General features: G+C 40.6%; 1 protein-coding gene across 4 annotated transcripts in view; it reads right to left on the bottom strand.

Annotated features, from left to right (window-relative positions):
• Nucleotides 1–22,671, bottom strand: part of dgkb (diacylglycerol kinase, beta) — a 752,355-nt gene that overhangs the window by 438,240 nt on the left and 291,444 nt on the right. For all 4 annotated transcript variants that reach the window (XM_048520589.2, XM_048520551.2, XM_048520559.2 and 1 more), the window contains exons 15-16: nt 11,528–11,601; nt 9,794–9,868 (exon numbers count right to left, since the gene is read on the bottom strand). In XM_048520589.2, coding sequence (XP_048376546.1) covers nt 9,794–9,868; nt 11,528–11,601 — 149 coding nt within the window. The remainder of the gene's footprint in view (nt 1–9,793; nt 9,869–11,527; nt 11,602–22,671) is intronic.

Raw genomic sequence — 22,671 nt, forward strand, 5'->3', positions numbered from 1 at the left:
TTGCTGCACATTCCTCCAGAGAGGTTAGGCTGCTCTGATCCACCAACCTTAGTTGGCATGGTCCAGTGTTTTGGCTTTCACTGCTGGCCCTGGTGGAAGGGGAGATCACTTACCTGCACCAACACAACCATCAAGGACTTGAGGTTCCTGCCCATGGAGGGCAGGGCACCAAGTTTCTCTCATCTGCGTGGCCAGGCTGAAATGTCAGAACTGTGCCCAAGCAGCTCCAGACTGAAAGCGCTTGTCTGAGTGTTTTTAAAGATGGCACGGATATCAGGGGTGGCACAATCTATTTTGAGGCATTCTGGCAGTCTGGTATTTAAATGCCATACCTGGGATGCTCCTTTATCACTTCTCAGAGCAATCTTGAATATTATGCAGATATTGCTGTGTAGTGGCATGGGCTGCCTCTGTATGAGGAATTTTGAATAGTGGTGAATATTATCTAGTCATGAGTAAAGATCCCATTTCTGATCTCAGGGTGATAGAAAGGTTGCTAAGGAAGCAGCTGAATATGCATAGGCTTCAAATGTTACGATGAGGAACTTCTGCAGCAATGTCTTTGCACTGAGATGACTGACATCCAATAATCATAATCAGCTTTGTTTTTGCACAATACAGCTCGATTTTTTTTTCCCATTTTGTAGCTAACCCAGAACAACTTGGGTAGAAGAGCAGCAAGTTCTGGAATTAAAGCCTTCAATGTTACAGACAGATTGCTGTCAGAGCGTATAACTTTTGCAGTATCCAGCACCTTCAGCTCCTTTATTTCAGAAGAAGTGTATTGAATTGACTGAAGAGAGGCAACTCTGATAATGGGAGTTCCACACATACAAAACATAGTCTGGTCCAATTCATGCCCCTGCAGAAATATTTGGTGCTGTTTTCAGCTCCTGAACTAATCTGCCCATTTTTGCAGTGGAAAATTCATGCCCAAATATCAATTCCTGGTCTGTCCACAACTGGGTAAAGAATCCTCTGTCATTCATGGTTAAAAAAACACATCAAGCATCAGTACAGTTAATTTGAAGAAAAAGCCAAAGACCAACAGTCCACTTAGAATTGTAGAATTGAACAGCATGGAAACAGACCCTTCAGTCCAACTCATCATGCTGATCAGATATCCTAAACTGATCTAGTCCCATTTGCAAGCATTTGACCCCTATCCCTCTAAACCCTTTCTTTTCATGTACCAAGCCTTTTAAATGTTGCAACTGTATGAGCCTCAAGGGCCTCCTCTGGCAGCTCATTCCATACCCACACAACCCACTGCATGAAAAATGTGCCCCTTAAGTCCCTTTTAAATCTTTTCCCATTCACTTTAAACCTGTGCCCCCTAATTTTGGACACGCCTACCCTGGGTAGACCTTGGCTACTTACCCTATCTATGCCCCTTATGGTTTGACAACCCTCCAAAAGATCCCATCTGAGCCTCCAACACTCCAGGGAACATAGCCACAGCCTATTCAACCTTTCCCAATAGCTCCAACCTCCTAACCCTTCAGAAAATTATGTAAATTGTCCAAAATATACAATGTCCAACTGTCAATTATTTTCAAGTTAATAGAAAAGAAGATCAACCAAGTTCCACAGCAGGTAGTAGTTCTTATTTCACATTTTAAACCATCATTCAAAAGTTAAAATTAACTACAATTTCACTATGTCAACCTTTTCAAACTTCCCTTGGCAATTTACACACCTCAAATAGAATATCCTTCAACTTTCTGCACCACAGACTCTTGGGAATGTTGTTTGTTACATTCCACAATATCTCTGTATTCCATATACAGGAAATCCACCCCACTCTTCATTTTCAACTGTTAGATTCTGAGGGCAATAAGCCTTCCTTGCATTCTAATGTAATCAAATGCACCAAGGTAAAATGATTCTGACAATTTCTACTTGATTGTATTTCTGTGCTCCACAAAATTTAACCAAATACCTAAAATACATTTTTAGGATATCTATTAGTCTGATGCCTGATACTTCCTATTATTGTATGGCCTTCATTCTATCTGGCAGCTGTTTTTGAATGCCTTCCTAGAACAGAGATATAGACAGAGTTAATGGCAGATGTCTTTTCCCTAGGATGGGGGATTTCTAAACTAGGGGGCACATTCTTAAGATGAGAGGATGGAGATTTAAGTAAGACATGAGGGAATTTTTTTTACACACAGTGGGTGGTTTGCAGGTGGAATGAACTTCCAGAGGAAGTGGTGTAACGTTTAAAAGATATCTGGATAAGTACATGAATTGGAAAGGTTTGAAGGGGTTTGGGCCAGGAACAGGCAGTTGGGGCTAGTTTTGTTTGGGACTATATTTGGCATGGACTGGTTGGACTGAAAGATCTGTTTCCAAGTTTTATGACCCGCTTACTCTATGACTTTATTAACTATATCAGCAGAATAATCTTGACCATTAATCAACCATCTGGATTTGTCTATTTGGTTATAACGACAAGTCCAGTTGATTATTTTACCAACTAATTTGATTTTTCAGGTCTAGATAGTTAGCCAGGCCAGTCCTGTTCCTAGTTTGGGGAAGAGAGCAAATATTCCAAGTGCATTTGGTGTTTCCATCCACTTCACCAAAAAGATTTGGTGTTTTTACATCAAATTTGCAAATTCACTGAAGTCAACATGTGAGATCCACCAGAATCTCCAAAGCCAATAGATTTTTGGTGCAGAGATAGTAGGAACTGCTGATGCTGGAGAATCTGAGATAACATGGTGTGAAGCTGGATGAACACAACAGGCCAAGCAGCATCAGAGGAGCAGGAAATCTTGACGTTTCGGTTCGGGATGCTCCCCTATTTCTGAAGAAGGGTCCTGACCTGAAACATCAGATTTTTGGTGCATTTGACCTTCATGCAGAAACACTACAGTTGTTATAGATAAGGAAATCACTAAAATCAGCTAAAACCTCCAATCCTCCCCATCGCTGTAAACCCTTTGCTTTTTGTTTTCTCAATGTGCAAACATGTGGATGGATCAGCAATCACTGGTGCTGTGTATTTTTTAAATTAGTAGGTCAGCATGTGGGTCCTGGCATGGAACGTTATCAACGTTAACTTGGAAATTAAACATTTGGAGAGTCAAACTGATCTGGTTAGGTAACTGTTGGGATCAGATGAGCTGCCAGATTTTACCTTTCATTTGGACACTGTGCAAATTTGTAGCTTCATTAAATATGTGTTTAGAGCACTAACACAAGTTACTTAAATGTTTTGAGATGTTTCTGAAAACATCCTACTAATAAGCAATTCTTACCGCAGTACAGCAATCATTCAAAATGTAAACAAGTAAACTCGTAAACATTTGTAAACATGGGGTTGAGTGCTTTCCACAATGCTCTGAGTTTCAGCTAAGTGGCCAGTTTGGATCTTTACTAAACAGAACGCCTTTTCCTTTTCCACTAATATGCAGTGGGATCATGGCAGCAATTATTAATCCAATTGCCTTTAATTTTACTGATGCTTCGTTATTCTATACCTTGTCAAATGGTAGCTTCTTGCACTCTCATCTGTAACTTAAGAAGTGCAAAGAAGAATAAGGGATTAACCAATTGCTAATAACATGAATGTATCAACATCTTTAGGCAAGGGGGGCTTGAGCTGACACATAGACTTTGATATTAGCTGACTTGGTATAATAGGTAGTAATTCACTGGCAGCAGTTGTGGGCTGAAATCATAGTGCAACTAATTTTTTGTAGGTACAGAACAAGAACACAGCTATATTACTGACATATGGATCTTGTTTAAATTTAATATTTATTGATATAAGGTTTGTTTGTCACTTTTTCAACTATATGTGAAACGCTGGCAATATTGTTCCTTCCACTGTCCCTAAACAGTTGCTTTGGAAATCGCAGGGCATGGTCTGCTCCAAAATATTGTGAAAGGTAGATCAATTGTATGTGGTTACTGTCCGAGCATTGTTTGTATATGCGCCACTATACTATCATGTCCACTGGCAGATTGAGTGCAGAAGTGAAGTAAGTCATTCATGCTCAATTCTCCAGAATCAGCTTATCAACATAGTTTGACTTAAACGAACGTAGGGCACACACTTGAAACAGAAATTGACAACTGCATTTTTTTAAAAAATGGTCACGGTTACAAGTGCAAAAATACCAAAAATCTACAAAATATATATTTCTGCTTCTGAATCCTTCTCAGTCAGTAGCCCTTTCTACTTCATATGCCACAAGCTCTCATGATGGGCACCACCTTCATAATGCCATCAATGTGGTTCTTATGTGCCCAGGACAGTCCTCAGCACTGGCCTTCTGCTAATGGCCAGTTGGTCAATTTGACTGGCTGCTAACTGAACAATGCAGTAACAAAATGATAATGACATTCTCCTAATACATTGAGCAGATACCATGTGTTCCTGAAACCAGAGCTCTCACCTGCTTCCTTGAGATTTCAGGGCAGTAATGTTTCCAGCCACTGCTTTGAAACATGATACAGCTAAGTTAAAGGGCTTTAATAGCAACATGATAAACCTACTCCAAAGGCTTGTCACTCATTACTCTTGACAATTGCTGTGACTTTAAGAAGGCTTTCACTGATGCAATCTTGGGAATAAATGGTCACTCTCCCGGCCATTGGACACCATGGAGCTAATGCTGCTGCAAAACTTAGGTAGTCTTTCACACATCTGCAAAACATACTAATGCACATATGGAAATACTGACTTGTGTGAAATTTCGGATATAACAAGATGTAGAGCTGGATGAACACTGCAGGCCAAGCAGCATCAGAGGAGAAGGAAAGCTGACGTTTCACGCCTAGACCCCTCTTCAGAAAAAGCATGAAACATCATCTTCCCTGCTCCTCTGATGCTGCTTGGCCTGCTGTGTTCATCCAGCTCTACACCTTGTTATCTCAGATGCTCCAGCATCTGCAGTTCCCACTATCTCTGTGAGAAATTTAATCTATTTTCCCTCACTGCCCCAGTCCCGACAATCCACTGGGTTGGTATCATCACGTTCAAATACAAGGGCCACAGAATTTTGAAGGAATAATCTCAGCCTCCAATATTCACCTGCTTCTCTTCCTTTTATACAGGTTGTGACTTGGTCATTTGATGAGAAGTAACAGAGCCATAGAGGAGCTGTAAAGGTATTTGTTAGAACAGCTAGTATCACTTACAGCTGAACTATCAGCTTTCCATTTTTGGGAAGATTTTTTCTGTGATCTGGCTCACCTTTGGAACTTCGAATGAATCTAGTTCAGGCAGAATAAATACGTTTCTTATTTTATTGTAGATGTTAGTCATATATGTAAATTCATATGGATGGAAGGGAGGGAAGTTTGCAGAGGTTTGTACAGGAAAGAAAGTGGCATACTGATATCATAACAGGGAGATAGTCAAGGAGATCAGTGGAATAAATCCCTCAGCTAAACCTAATGTTGGTGACACTTTGAGATATTATTTTGTTTGAGAATAAAAGAGAATTAGAGACATTTTCATTTGACTTAAAAGCACATTTTGTGCAGCTCTTCAAAGGAGTGGGGGTTTGATATGAGAGTGTGAGCTGAGACATGAGGGTTGCTGTTATCCTTGTCATCCTATTAATTTCCCTATCAGCAAGTTCTGTAGGCACAAGCATTCTGTCCTCAGGCCCTCCCTGCTTTAGACAGACACTGAAACATTCCACACAATATAAGGTGCAAGAACGGCAACCAGTTTTCCACGGAATAGGGCTGACTGTGAAGACCTTCAAAACATGTGTGGGGTTCCCTGATACATAAATATTGTCCTAATTTCCGACAGAAACTGCTTCAGCTGGGAGGGCTAACGGACAAGTGGATCACACACGAAGGAAATCCAATGTGTGTGAAAGACCTCTTGAAATAGTACTGAGTTGAAAGAGACCACAACTCCCAGGGTGGGAATCTCAGATTGTTGCAGTAGCTAAAAAAAAACTGGTGAAGGGTGGATAAAACCAGGTTTCTCCTGAAAACAAATCTCCAATCTTTCAATCTTTATAAAAGATCAGGATTAGGTTATCAACGTGAATTTTTAAAAAATGCATTGCTAGATTGTTCAAATTCACAGATCTCCTAAGGAACTTTTACTGATGTTCCAGAAGTTTCAACAGGGTTCTTGGCTGACATCACCAAGGGCTGTTATTATAGCCGAGACCATTCTGAATGTTTTGCCGAGTTTCAAAAGGTTAATCAAATATTCATCTCACTGAAGGGGTCTGAGCTGATATTTGATTGACAGTTCAGGAGCTATTGAAGGATGACTTGGCTTTGATGTAGTTACTATTGTGCAATTCCTCCACAAGCAACTTGGCTTCTAAATCATGATGAGCCTGAAGGTGTGTAGCCCGAGCGCTCTGTGTGATTAGTCTGCAAAGCCCATCCTATATCCATTGTTGAGGAAGCGTACTTCTATAACTAGCCATGCCCCGAGACAAGCTGTTCCTGTACAAGTACACTCACAGCTATCCAAGAATGTGGAAAAATGCCCTGGCATGTCCTGTGCACAAGAAACAGGACTGATACAACCTAACTAACAATTCACACATGCGGCTACTCTCGATCATAAGCAAAGTGATGAAAGGTATTATCAGCAGGTCAGGAATAACCTGTTCACCAATGTTCTGTCTGGGTTCTGCCAGGGATACTCAACTCTTCACCTGATTATATCCTTAGTCTAATCATGGACAAAAGAGTGGCACTCAACAGCTGAAGTGAAAGAGACTACACTTAATATCATGGCAGCTTTCAAACTACTCCGACAACAAGGAGAGCTAACAAACTAATGATAATGGGAATCCAGGGTGAACTATCTACTGATGTGAGTCATATCTAGCGCAAGTTGTTGGGGCTAAACATCACAGAAAAAGAGCATCTCTGTAGGGGTTCCATAGGGCAGTTTCGTCAATCTAATCTCAGCTGCTTCAGCAATGACTTTTAATTCATCACTGGGTCAGAAAGTGGGGATATTCACCAATGATCCCAACTTTCCAAACCTGCGATGTTTACCATAAGAAGGATAAGGGCTGCAGGTGTATGGGTACATCACGATCTGTAAGTTCATTTCCAAGCCATACACCATTCTAACTTGGAACCTTATCACTATTTCTTCACTGTCAATAGTTCAGAATCCTGAACCTCCCTTTCCAACAGCACTGTGTGTGCCATTATGCCAAATGAACAGCATTGGGTCAAAGTAGCAGCTCACATCCGTCACTTTCTCAAGGACAATTAAGGATTGGCAATAAGAACTAGCCTAGCTGGTGATATCCACATGTCTTTAAAGAATTTTTAAAACTTTTCTTCCCTTGTCTCCAAAATCACTATGATCCATACTTTCTTCATGTCAATCTTAATTTCTCCAATGCTTTGATCATTGGTTTTACAAGCACCATCTTTCATACAATTCAAGGTCTGCTAAAATCTATCATCCACATCCAAGCTGCACTAAGTGTCACTCCTCCCTCATCCTGGATCACCACTGACTGCCTGTGTCCTAGTCCAAAGTGTCCAATAAAATATAAAACCTCCCACAGCATCAACGCATCCTACCTCTGTAACTCCAAATACATAGCTTCCACTCTTCTGACTTGGCTCTTCATCATTTCCCGTTATCTTACGTTTCACCACAGTGGCTTTTTTAAAGAAAACCTCATTCATGGGATGTGGGCATCACTGGCTACGCCAACATTTATTGCCCGTTCTCAGTTGCCCAAAGGTAAGTTATGAGTCAACCACATGGCTGTGGATCTAAAATACCATGTAGGTAAGGATGACAGTTTTAGTTCCCTACGGAGCATTAGTGAACCAGCTCGACTTTTATGGCAATTGATCATGGTTACATAGATGAAACCAGACCAGCTCTTCATTCAAGATTTAACTGATTTCACCATTTGCTATGGTAGGATTTGAATCTATATTCCCAGAACATTGAACAAAAACAAAGAATTGCAGATGATGGAAATCAGAAACAAACACAGAATCTGCTGGAAGATTCAGCGAGTCTAGCAGCATCTGCGGAGATAAGGCAGAGTTTGTGTTTTGGGTCCAGTGACCCTTCTTCAGAAGTCTTCCAGCAATTTTTATTTCTGTTCCCAGAATATTGGCCTGGAGTTCTGGATTGCTATTCTAGTGACATTGTCACTATGGGTGTCATAACTTTTGATACTCTCTTTGAAGCCAATCCCTTGTTACGTTTCCCACTGCTATGAAAAAACATCTTCAAATCTCACACCCCAAGTTTTCTTCAACTCGTTCTCTGTGATCCACCTCCAGGAAAATCTTTATTATTGTAGGATGCTATAAGTAAACACAACTTGTTGGGCTGAGAGATAATAAGAACTGCTGAAGGTGGAGTCAGAGATAACACAGTGTGGAGCTGGAGAAGCATTGCAGGCCAGGCAGCATCAGAGGAGCAGGAAAGTTGATGTTTCAGGCCGGAACCCTCCTTCAGAAAAAGGGTCTCAACCCAAAACGTCAGGTTTCCTGCTTCTCTGACGCTACTTGGCCTACTGCGCTCCTCCAGCTCCACACTGCGTTACAACTTATTGGGTTTATCTTTTCTCACAAATTTCTGATACACAACTTAGCCAAACCATATTACTTTTTTTCCCTAAGAGTAGAGGTTCAGAAGAAGTACATTTGTTCACTGTTGTTTTGTTTATGTTTTACAGGAAGGGCTTTCTATGGTTGATTGGAAAGGCAGACGTTTAAGATATTATACTGTTGTTTGTGAATTAGGAAACAGATGTGTCTGGTAATCTTGCCTCGGGCTGACTGCAATCTTGTAATGTTTCTGGAGGGTAAGATTTATCAGCTAGTACATCCCACCCTGCTGGGAACACAGGGTATCATAACAAGCAGCACAGTGCATTATTCATACAAGACTGTTCTTCACTATTTGTCTTCAACAGTAATGAAACACACATCAACTCCTAAGATATAAAATAGTTTCTATACAGATTTAAGTGACTTCACTGTCTTTGAGAGATGCAACTGAAATATCAGTTGAATGATCTTATTAACTAATAGCATGCATAAACAAAACACATTGTTATATATTAATTCATTGAAAATTTTTTTTAAAGTTGTTATTTTTATTCCCCTAATAACATTTAAAGTAACAATTTTATAAAATGCAATTTGAGTTAGATATATAATCCACGGAATTTTCTCCTTAGGAAAAGTTTTGGGTGTCATGTCAATGAATAAATATTCCTGTCTGAGAACATTTACTTTTTGTCTACCTAAAATATTGCAGGTTAAGCAATATTAGACATTAAGCTTTAAACAAAAGGTCACATTTCGTAAACTCAAGTCATTTTTATTGGTGATACATAGATCTTAGAATCCTTATAGTGCTTAAACAGGCCATTTGGCCCATTGGGTTCACACTGGCCGCTGAAGAGCATCCCATCCTGACCCATCCCCTAATCTATCCTTGTAACTTGGCATTTCCCACAGCAAATCCACCTAGCCTGCACATCCCTGGACACAATAGGTAATTTAGCACGGTCAATCCACCCAACCTGCACATCTTTGGACTTTGGGAGGAAACCTGGGCGCCCACAGGAAACCCACACAGAAAGTGCAAAATCCACACAGACAGTCACCTTAAACCCGGGTCCTTAGCACTATGGGGCAGCAGTGCTAACCACTGAGTCACCATGCTATAAATGATTAGTAACTGGTTTCTAATTTATACTGTAAAACATTGCATTTTTTTTGTTCAGCATGGATATTTATATTCCCAACTTCTGGATGATATTTCTAGCTCCTGTCTTGGTGTCGTACTTACCCTGGCATAGGTCCACTACTGGCAAGGCTATAAACCTGGCGTGGATTCAGAAGAAACTGGAATTTTCTGAAGATTCTGTGAAGAGAGTATAAATATACTATCCATTTCTTTAAGCAGTCTGTTTTATGTTAGATCACTGTTTCAGAATGTTTTAAAGAAGTTGAATTTGACAAAGCAAAAAGGAGTCTTTATGTAATGCATGTGGATTCATCACTTAATACAGAAGTGATCTGTATTGTTACTGTAATCATTTTAGTTTTAATGATGATTTATAATGAAGGTCTTTTCCAGGAATGTGCTAGGGTCAAGCCTGTACTGATGTCACACCTAATTAATGTCCCCAGGCAGTATTCTCACAGCATTGTGAGTTGAAACAGTCCACAAGTCACAGGGGAGGATAAATGGAGGCACTTGTAGAGGATATTAACTAGACGCGACACTTGTACCAGGTCATTTGTTTTCCACACTTTATTTTCACTACACAATTAATGACTCACTAGTTTAATTGCACAACATTCAGTATTTGAAAACAACTAAACAGAACTACAGAAATATGATTTCATAAAAGTATCTTTCTGGTTTGGTTAGTAAACATTTTTAGAAATGCTTACTGAGTGGAACTGTTTCAGCAGTAACAGGCATGTGTCAGAGACACGGAGGATCTTGAATAAAAATGGAATTTACCAAAAAAGTGCTTAACATTTAATCAAAATCTGTAAATAATTTGTTTTAAAACAAAGCTGTGGTCACAATACAACAGACAACTTTTTTATAAATTGCCTTATTTTGAGATATTTCTGAACTGTTAGCTTGTTAACATAAAATGCTAACTAATGCCCACTGTTACAAGTAGAAACTGAAGATATTAGCATAAGTGCAGTTAACATGCAGTTAAGACTTGTGCTAAGCCACATAAACCAATAAACACTGTGCATGTCATTTAGTTACAACTACCTCTGTGTACAAAGTATACATAGTGCAGCTTTCGTGAAGTCTTAATGTCAGCAGTTACAGCTTGGCAGCAAAGACCACAACATTACTCTTATTTCTGTGCTCACTGATAGACACCTCCAAACTTTACGTGGGCAGTGGAAGAGGGTTGGTGTGGCAGAGAGGAGAGACTTATGTGGCTCAGATTCTTCACTAAAAAATCTGTATTTTCACAAACAGGTCTATAAATCTTTGGAAGCCCGATTTACTAATAAATTTGATTTGACACTAGCACTGGGGTCAATGCTTACTATTGGCTTCACGTAACAGTTGCCATAGAAACACTGGTTCCTTTGCAAGACCAAGGAGCATGAACGCCTGGCTTGGAGAGTACTCACCTTCTAGTTCCTTGGTATAGCCTCTCTGGACAGAGATTTTCTCCCTGTGAAGGTAGTTTGGAACCTCTGATAAATGATGGGATCTCATTTCAACCATATTCCTGTCTTTTTTTCTGTAGATGTACACTTGCCTCCCAATTCGGTAAAGACAATAAAGTTTCAGGTGCCTAAAATTTGTAATCATTGTCCTTTAATATGACAGGCTGAATCCTTGTGCTTGAGCAAAGCTTCTATCTATTTTTATACATTGACATCACTTTTTAGCCCAGTATAAAATCCCAATTGCAATATTGATTCTGTAATTATGGAAGATTGACATTTCCGCACAGCATTTGGGATTATGGTTGCATTTCCATTCAACTTTTCCTGTTTCTTCAAAAAAGCGAAAAAAAAACACAAGGCTCACCTTTCTCCCTGCTTCCCACCACTTTTAGGGTTTACAAACACCAGAAGTGGATGTGTGCCTGGAATCGGCGTGATCTGTAAAAAGATAACAAACTATGAGATTTTCATTCAAAATCAGAGTGTCTGTGTTTTTTTTCCCACAAATTTATATCTTATTTTATTTCCATAAGTGTTCAAATTTCAACAAGGCTGCATTGAAGAGGTCACAAGGAGGTAATATTGCAGTGCATATCCTTCTGAAATGCAATCCTTTTGCCTGGAGAGGCATCTGGTCTTGGACTAATACCTCCCCACAGCCATGCAACTATTATAACTTGACTAAGTATCCTTTACTACCTATTTTTGGGATCCAGAACAGCTGTTTCTCAATACCTGAATGCTATTTCCCTGAGGCTCAAACTATTGCCCAGTTCTGCATTGGATCCAACTAATTTTGTGTCCTCTTCAACTCAGGAGCTGCATTACACTACTGATCTAACTGTTGGAACTCACTATTTCAGTGCACATCAAATCCAGGCCTTAAGGTGGTTCAGGGCTCATGTCTGTCCCTTTTGCAACAACTGTTTAAAATCAGCTCCATTCATTTTGATGGAACATTAATACCGGGCCACAAGCATTTCTTCAATTCTTTGCATTTGTTTGTATTTCCCATAACAACAGGGCCAATGAAGTATTCAAACTAGTTAAGGACCTCAAAACACATTCATTAAAAATAGATTGTGAGAAATAACACTTTTTGTCCAAGAGATGTCAAAAAAACACCCAAGATGAATGGAAGCCAATTCTGCAGCTTATACTAAGAAACCATAAACATGTACCTGTAACGTATTATTATGAAATTTCTGGACAGGAGTTCCCTGTACTCCTCATGAATTGTTGTGAAAGCAATTCTTTTCCACCAGATTTTCCATTCACTTACCAACTTTTATAGTTAATTAAGTAGCATATGTAATTGAAAGTAAATCTCTGATCATTAAGTGTCGTTATCATAATTGGCAGAGTGGCATTTGGCACCACACTCTTATTTAATGTTAACACCTACACAATCATAACGTTGAATGCTATGAATCAACCAACTCTTCATAAATAACTGCATCATACTCCAAAAACTCTGCACCCCAAATTTCAAAGTAATGCCCTACATTTTCTTACCACATTGGTAAAAAGTAGTCACAAGCTCCCCTTGGGATTTTGTCATGTTTTTCTTTCCATGATCATGCTGCTGTCCTTTTCAGAGCATTAACTATGTGCCAATGGAACACAGAATGACAGAGATGAAGTACCTAACTACCTCAGTCTGAAGTCCCAATGGAATCAGGTAAATTAATGAGACTCATCCAAAGGTTATGTATGATCTATTACTTCCTCTAATTATAAATAATAATCCTGATCATTATGCTGGTTAGCTATAAAGAACTAAGATAAATGTGCTTAACCATGATTAATAGACATCAATGAACTGCATAGGTCTCTTTCGTTGCCATGGTATCTCAAGGTACCGCAGTTATTTCTTTTTGTTTCTTTCTTTCTACTGGTATATTGGGAAGTAAATATAAATCTGCTTTGCAAATCAGTTTCAAGCTTCAGCAGCACTTAAATGACCTTTTTTAGTGCTCTATTTTAAAGAGTTAAAGTACTCTTAAGATCACCTGAACAGACATATATGTTCACTGCATTAAATTAATCACTTCCTGAGAAACAACGTAAAAATGTCCAGTTATTCGGAGCACAAGGGCTAAAATAACGTCTGACAGCTGGAAACTATAACTTAATAGTATGTCATAATGGCACAGCCAAAGTTGGAGAGATGACAGCGTTATCATACGTACTGCAGCCTGCAAATTATTTCTGAAACTTCAGGCCAAATAACTTGACAAATAGAGCTTCATTTTAAAATGTTCTGAAATTCTGCCATTTACTAGTCATAAACCGGAGCTACCCTTACTCTGATAGTTCATGTCAAAGGTAATTGGTATAAGGCAGTGACAGTGTTGACCTATGTCAGCAGTCATATTCTTTTAATCTTTTCACTCAGTGCAATGTAATGCAATGATTGAAGAGACACCAAGATAGAAGAAACCAGCTAGACATTTTTCTTACCGCCAGTCACAAATCAATATGAATTTTAACTTTTGTCAGTGTATGCCATCAGCACTGTTGTAACTTGATAACCCTTAGAAGGATTGTTGGGAGCATTTTTATTTCTCCTCCTTCCCCTTTGTCGCCTTCCTCAACGTCTGACAATGACAATTACGAACCAGGGGATAGACTTAAAGTAATTTGTCGAAGGATGTTACAAAATGAGGTATATTTCATTCTCATATGAAATATGAGAATTTCATATCAGAATCACTCATTGCACTTAAAGAATATTTGGATATTCTCTTCAAATGTTCTCAGCTACAAGGCCATGGACCAAGAGCTAGAAAGTTACATAAGGCTTTTTTTGACTGGCACGAACATGATGAGCTGAATGGATTCCTTCTTTGCTGCAATTTTTTATAGCTCATGTTGAGGTACGGTTTGAGAGGTCCTTTGTTAAAGTGAGCATGTGGGAATCTGGACACTTTTTCACCTATAGGAGCAGATCCCAGGCCCACTGTGTATTATATCAACACATACTTCAGATAAAAATGTGGATAGACATTTGTATTTTAAAATAACAAAGAATGTTATTGAAAAGCAAGAAAATTCTATAAACCTGGCAAGAAAATCTATCAAATACAAACTAGAGATAATTGTTAATATCAAGAAGAGACAGCCTGTCTTGGTTAATGGAGTTGTTCACAATCAGAACATAATCAGATTAAATTTATTTGCCTTAGATTATTGAAATGATAATTCATGGAAATTTTCCACTGTGGAAGTAAATTGATTCCTTATGATTGTTACAACCATTCATGGAACGTTACGCCAGAGGGTAAAGGAATCAGAATTTCAGTCCATCTAATAAACAACTCTCCCTATAGCAATGGGGTTGCAGCTCATATTCCATGCAGTTGAATGATAGAAATAATTAACATTCTAATTACCTGCTTGTTGAGAGAGAGAAAAAAATCTGGCTCATCTTCAAAGAATCATGTTTTGTGAAGGGACTATTTTGATCTGAACAGTCAAAGTCTTGCTTGGAGCAACATACCTACTATGAGCAATGCCCATTCTGACACTCCCTTGTTTTAACTGTTTCACTGGACGTGCCATGCACATAGAAATAAGAGTTCTGTAAATATAACTTTGTATTATGATCAACAGAGAATCAACCAAGAGATTTTTGAAAAAGCCTTCAATTTCTGACAATTATTTAGGTTTTGCTGGCCATTTAAATTATTATGTTAATCAGCCATTATGTTGCAAATTATTTACATATTCCATAAGCTTCAATTTGACTTGAATGGCATAACTTCTCTACCTCTCAGAAAAGACAGAAATATGGGCTGAATGGCCCTTACCATTTCTGGAGAAAAATATCTTGAGGGGTAAAAAACAAAACTGAATTTTGTTTACGACCTGCATGAAATGAGCAGTGAGAATGATGTTTAGTCCAGATGAAGTTAACAGAAGATCTGACTAACAAAGTGGGAAGCTGGATGAACACAGCAGGCCAAGCAGCATCTCAGGATCACACAGGAGATGCTGCTTGGCCTGCTGTGTTCATCCAGCTTCACAGTTTGTTATCTTGGATTCTCCAGCATCTGCAGTTCCCATGATCACAGAAGATCTGATTAGTTTTGTCTCTTCATGAACAAGGCTCATTTATAAAGGCCACATACTTTTCGTTGATGACCAGTACAGTGTGCATTACAACAGCAGAATGACATCTTTCAAGACCAATCTCCCCACTGCCAATTCTCCAAAACAATATTGTGGACGAGTGCATGGTGTAAATACAGAATAAAAAAAATGTCTTTTTTCTCCCAAATGGTAGGTGACCATGAAAATAAAAATCAAAGACAGAGAAATTGTAGGACAGATCAAAGCCAGCAGCACTGTTCCAGGTCTGAAAAAATTAAATGGCCTTATCAATATTTTCAAAGCATGACTTGCCTCAACACCTCTCTGTTGTCCAATATGACTATAAATTGGCGCCATGTTAGCAATCCTTCCATTTCTTATCTTCCATGCCTCATCTCCTACACCAGCACGTTCTACTACTCAAGCACTCCAAATCTGTTACCATGCTTATAATTAATTGCCCTTCTTGCTCACACATTTTCATTTTATTGTGCACACTACACAAAGCTTCCTCACATAACACACTTAAGTGTGATGACTGATGTTAACTATTCTTCCTGCAGGTAAATGAAGGGAGGTAATGAGAAGATGCTAGGACTGCATTGAAATAATCAAGACTAGACGTAACAGTATTCAAGTTTAGATGTAAAAAAAGGCACATATCGGGTTTTCAACAGCAAATGAACTGAGATGGTGCGGATGGTTAGAGCTCATTTCAGGGTCAAATATGACTTCAACGATTCAAGTAGTATATTTCAGTAACAGACAGCTCCCAGGGAGAGGGACAGCATTGCTGGCTATAGCGTAAGGTTTGTGGCAGGGATTAGAGACAATGGCTAAACACTTCCCAGTATTTAGTGGAGGATTGTCTGTTCATTCAGCAATCTACAAGCTGTGTAGTAATTTAAAAATAACAGAAGTGTGAAAGTGGTCATCAGGTAGAGCTGGGTGTTGTCAGTGGGGAAGAATGCTGTGCTCTCAAATGATGTTGGCAATGGACAGCATGTAGATTAGAAGTTGGAGGGGTCCAAGGATTGTGGAGAACATCAGAAATAATGGTGATGAGGGTGGCAGCGAAGCAAATGCATGTCATTCTCCAGCTATGACTGAATAGATAATAATGGAACCAAAAGATTGTAGTGACTCAGCCAGCTATCAGTGGAGAAGGGTTACAGGATTATGGTGTGGTCAATGATGGCAGTTTCCTTCCTTAAAAGGACATTTGTGAACCAGATGGGTTTTTCCTGACAATGGATTCATGGTCATAATTAGACTTTTAATCCCAAATATTCATTGAACTCAAATTCCGTCATCTGCTACAGTGGGATTTGAACCCAGGTCCCCAGAATATGATCTGGGTCTCTTGATTAACAGTCCAGCGATAATGCCACTGGGCCACTGCCTCCCCAATATGGCAGCACGTTTACTTGTTGCTGATGACTGTATATCAGTTGTGCATTAATCAAGAAGATATCTTTTAAATTTCTAAAGCACCTCACAGATAGGGTGGATGAGGCAAACAAAGCACTGAGGTCAGTTTGTGGCAGGCTGAGTCAAGAGCCCTCCTCATTGGTTCCAATCTCCACTGACAAAGAGATTAACAAAGCTTTGTTGCAGAAAAACATGGCATCTGGCAGCTCCTCAGTGCATCTATGAACTGGAGATTAACTAATGTTATTGATAAATCTGTGATAACCTGAAAAAATTTTCAATGACTTTGACTGCAACAGGCCATACTGTGCGAGCTATAGGGTTTAATATAGGTCATGTATATGACAAACATTCTAGAAAGCACAGTCTTAAAGTGTATTCTTGCCAGTGTACTGTACATATATTAGCTTGGGTCTATATACTTTGTGGGAAAGACAATGATTCCTATAAGTATGTTTCCTTCTATTTATTCTCCTGGCAATGTCAGTTGTTCTTGCTTCTTCCACTAATGCCTTCTCCCTGCTCTTTCACTGAATGGAACTGCCAGAAGGAATCCAGGAAGCAAAAACTGCATACTTTAAAAAAAAACTCTTTAAATTTTCAAAACCTTGTATAATAATCATTGAATTTCAAAATATTCTAAAACCTAATACAAATAAATGCCATGTAAATCTTTGAAGTACTTGAGATAAAAGCAGGCAAGGAAACCTTTAAATCACAAAATGTTCATCTCCTAGCTATTAACGCGTTGTCCACGGAAATAGCCAGGAGCAATGCAGATAAACACAAAAATTGTACTCATCAGACTCCAATATTCATAAAATAATGAGGTCTTGCTTACTTGCAATGATTCTATTGTACAGCACGGGCAGCCTCAATCTTCCCCATATTCATCTTACTTGCAGAGGCAAGCGGTGATGGGTGAAATGAAAAACTACCTTCTCTGTCTGGCTATTCAGTGGCATTCAACGCTGATTCTCTGAGTGTGAAAGAAGGTATATTTTCCAGATTACAGGAGATGTTGGCCCATGTGTGAACAGAGAACATAGAAAAGTACAGTGCAGTACAGGTCCTTTGGCCCATGATGTTGTGCCGTGGAATAATCCTAATCCAAAAATAAAATAAACTAACCTACATTCCCCTCAATTCACTGCTGTCCATGTGCATGTCCAGCAGTCGCGTAAATGTCACTAATGACTCTGCTTCCACGACTACCACTGGCAAACTATTCCATGTGCTCACAACTCTCTGGGTGAAGAACCTTCCTCTGACGTATCCTCTGTACCTTTCTCCTAACACCTTAAAACTATGACCCCTCGTGGCAGTCAATCCTGCCCAGGGGAAAAGTCTCTGGCTATCGACTCTATCCATGCCTCTCATTACCTTGTACACCTCGATCAGGTCTCCTCTCTTCCTCCTTCTCTCCAGAGAGAAAAGTCCAAGCTCAGTCAACCTCTCCTCGTAAGACAAGCCCTCCAGTCCAGGCAGCATCCTGGTAAACCTCCTTTGCACCCTCTCCAAAGCCTCCATATCTTTCCTATAATAGGGCGACCAGAACTGGACACAATATTCCAAGTGTGGTCTCACCAGGGTTTTGTAGAGCTGCTGCATAACCTTGTGGCTCTTAAACTCGATCCCCCTGTTAATGAAAGCAAAAACACCATATGCTTTCTTAACAACCTTATCTACTTGGGTGGCAACTTTGAGGGAGCTATGCACTTGAACACCAAGATCCCGCTGTTCCTCCACACTGCCGAGTATCCTGCCTTTAACCCTATATTCAGCATTTAAGTTCGATCTTCCAAAATGCATCACCTCGCATTTATCCAGGTTGAACTCCATCTGCCATTTCTCAGCCCAGCTCTGCATTCTGTCAATGTCTTGCTGAAGCCTGCAACAGCCCTCGATACTATCAACGGCACCTCCCACCTTTGTGTCATCAGCAAACATACTAACCCACTCCTCAACCTCCTCATCCAAGTCATTGATAAAAACTACAAAGAGCAGAGGCCCAAGAACAGAGCCCTGCGGGACACCACTCAGCACTGACCTCCAGGCAGAATACTTACCATCTACAACCACTCTCTGCCTCCTGTCAGCCAATTAATTCTGAATCCAAAGTTACATTGTGTCAGGAATATGAATTCAGAGTGCCAGGAGACAGCCAATGAGCTCACAGCCCAATTCAATTCCGTCCTTTTCCAAGGTCCAAATGTGTGATTTTGTTTTTGCTTTAATAACTAGCAATCAGGATTCTAAATGATAGATGGTTTTTCCTCTACCTACCTTAGCTAAAAGCTTGTGGAGTTGAATGACTGCCAGTTAAACTGAAACTAGCAAACTTCACACGGACAAAAAAAACTTAGAACCTTCTTATTCCTTTTGAGTTTAAACGAGCCACTGCATTCATCCACCTAGCCATCAGAAAACATGCCATTTGGTTTTAAATCATTGTAACAGTATCATTAAGCAAGTGCTTTAAATTTTCTTTGTTTATTTGGTCATTTATTACTAGGTTTCAAGACAATCTTGACTGTTAGTTTCAGGTATTTGTAGCATTCACAAATTATATTGGCAATCTTTTTGTGTCAATTATTGTACTTCAAATTGGGTCACATAACATCCAATCTTTGAGGCACTGTGTGGCTACATAAGGCTCAAACAAATGGGCTCATGATGCCAGCAACACGTTTTCAGCAGGAACTGCACAGGAAGCTATCCAGTAAATGAGTACACTTCACAGTCACTTACAACCCATATGGCAGCAGTAGGTCTCAAACTAGTGTGTAAAGCAGATATGAAGGATTTTGAATTTCATCCTCATAAAGGTGAACATGCACGAAGGGCACAGGGTCCATGCAGCTCTATTTCTCCAGCTCTTTTTTCAAAGGGATATTTGGCCATTGTTAACTCAGATTAATTGGGGCATTGTTATTCCTGAGGGCTGGTATAATTGCATTTGTCATTGGTGTTTTCAACATATTCATGAAATGAAAATAGTCTGTCTACAATGGTCTACTTTTCCTGGTGATTCAAAACCTTGTTGCTTTCTCACAGGACTGATTTGGTAGCATTGCCTCTAGGAAATTAACATGGCTGGGTGCATGTCGAAAGTTCTCAGAGCTGGATAGGCTGTTGTAGATAAAAATAGGAGGTAGGGAAACAGTTTTCAGCAAGAGGCCTCATCCACTATATATTTACAGGGAGCAATTCATCTACTGCAATGTCATAAACAAACAATATTTGAAATGCGATCAGAGGTAATGGGAACTGCAGATGCTGGAGAACCAAAGATAATAAAATGTGAGGCGGGATGAACACAGCAGACCCAGCAGCATCTCAGGAGCACAAAAGCTGATGTTTCGGGCCTAGACCCTTCATCAGAGAGGGGGATGGGATGAGGGTTCTGGAATAAAAAGGGAGAGAGGGGGAAGCAGACCGAAGATGGAGAGAAAAGAAGATAGGTGGAGAGGAGAGTATAGGTAGGGAGGGAATAGGTCAGTCCAGGGAGGACGGACAGGTCAAGGAGGCGGGATGAGGTTAGAAGGTGGGAAATGGAGCTGCGGCTTGAGGTGGGAGGAGGGGATAGGTGAGAGGAAGAACAGGATAGGGAGGCGGGGATGAGGTAGGCTGGTTTTGGGATGCAATGGGGGGAGGGGACGAGCTGGGCTGGTTTAGGGATGCAGTGGGGGAGGGCGAGATTTTCAAGCTTGTGAAGACCACATTGATACCATTGGGCTGCAGGGTTCCCAAGTAGAATATGACTTGCTGTTCCTGCAACCTTCGGGTGGCATCATTGTGGCACTGTAGGAGGCCCATGATGGACATGCCGTCTGAGGAATTGGAGGGGGAGTTAAAATGGTTTGCGACTGGGAGGTGCAGTTGTTTATTGCGAACCGAGCAGAGGTGTTCTGCAAAGCGGTCCCCAAGCCTCCGCTTGGTTTCCCCAATGTAGAGGAAGCCACACCGGGTACAGTGGATACAGTATACTACATTGGCAGATGTGTAGATCAGCATCTGCTTAATATGGAAAGTCATCTTGGGGCCTGGGATGATGGTGAGGGAGGAGGTGTGGGGGCAAACGTAGCACTTCCTGCGGTTGCAGGGGACGGTGCCAGGTGTGGTGGCGTTGGAGGGGAGTGTGGAGCAGACAAGGGAGTCATGGAAAGAGTGGTCTCTCCGGAAGGCAGACAAGGGTGGGGATGGAAAAATGTCTTAGGTGATTGTAGATGGCGGAAGTGTCAGAGGATGATGCGTTGTATCCGAAGGTTGGTGGGGTGGTGTGTGAGGACGAGGGGGATTCGTCTGCCAATGTCGTATACTGTATCCACTGTACCCGGTGTGGCTTCCTCTACATTGGGGAAACCAAGCGGAGGCTTGGGGACCGCTCTGCAGAACACCTCTGCTCGGTTCGCAATAAACAACTGCACCTCCCATTCGCGAACCATTTTAACTCCCCCTCTCATTCCTCAGATGACATGTCCATCCTGGGCCTCCTGCAGTGCCATAATGATGCCACCCAAAGGTTTCAGGAGCAGCAACTCATATTCCGCTTGGGAACCCTGCAGCCCAATGGTATCAATGTAGACTTCACAAGCTTGAAAATCTCGCCCTCCCCCACTGCATCCCGAAACCAGCCCAGCTCGTCCCCTCCCCCCACTGCATCCCAAAATCACCCAGCTCGTTCCCGTCTCCCTAACCTGTTCTTTCTCTCACCTATCCCCTCCTCCCACCTCAACCCGCTCCTCCATTTCCCACCTACTAACCTCATCCCACCTCCTTGACCTGTCCTTCCTCCCCGGACTGACCTATCCCCTCCCCACCTGTACTCTCCTCTCCACCTATCTTCTCCTCTATCCATCTTCGGTCTGCCTCCCCCTCTCTCCCTATTTATTTCAGAACCCTCTCCCCATCCCCCTCTCTGATGAAGGGTCTATGCCCGAAACATCAGCTTTTGTGCTCCTGAGATGCTGTTTGGCCTGCTGTATTCATCCAGCCCCACACTTTGTTATCTAACATTTGAAATGCCTTCAGTGCACAAAAGATGTTTGTGAAAAGAAAAATTTCCAATGGTTACAGCCCAAAATGGATGAACAGCTGCCAGTGTTGATGAGCTGTGAGTTCAGATTGCACTGTTGACAATGCTGATGATGAATAAAATATGTTTCAAAAGGATGAGAACTAATTGATTATTGTAACTGGATAATCGGGATGTAGCAAATTAAGCAGTGAATTTGGTAGGATATATGACTTGAAGTTGAATTCATCCACCCTTTTGCAAGATTGTTAAACTTCTTTCTACTACTTGGAGGAACATACGTGATATTAGCCTCTGCTATTACTTGTTTTCACCATGTCCTCAGCACCTGTTAAGAGGCTCCCTTGCTCCATTGTAAATATTGGTTTTGCTGCACATTTTGCGCCAAGGCTTCCTGCTCAATGGCAGATAATCTTACTGCACACTCAATCACATTTTTCATCACATACCCAAATAGCAGAGTACAAAATCAGTTTCCAAGGACGCCTACTATCTCCTGCAGCCATAATACTCTTCCCATTTAAGATTTGCTGACTACCTTTCTATAGCACTCACAACATCAGGTTCCTAAATGCAGATAAAAAAACACTGCATAAGTAGTGCTGGCTGTCACATCATTCATTTAAAACTGCAGGCAACACAAATTTGTCATGCTGCTTGCAGCACAATGAATAAGCATGGGTTAATTGTGTAGCACAACACCGTTTTTAGGGGTGAAACCATTTAACTACCTATATTTCTGTCATGTGGTCCTAATGTTCTTCACAATTTGACTGGTGTGAAGAGGACAATGCCAGCAGGTTAACACAAAACGTCGCTTTCTTTGACTTGATTGAATTTTTTATCCAGTCATGCTCAAGATTCCAGCCCAAGGGTATAATTTTTTTTTCTCTCTGCACTCCCATTGTTTTAAATGAGGAAACAGTAATGGAGTGAAGCTACAG

This window comes from Stegostoma tigrinum, chromosome 2 (assembly GCF_030684315.1).
Source record: "Stegostoma tigrinum isolate sSteTig4 chromosome 2, sSteTig4.hap1, whole genome shotgun sequence".
Taxonomy (NCBI): Eukaryota; Metazoa; Chordata; class Chondrichthyes; order Orectolobiformes; family Stegostomatidae; genus Stegostoma; species Stegostoma tigrinum.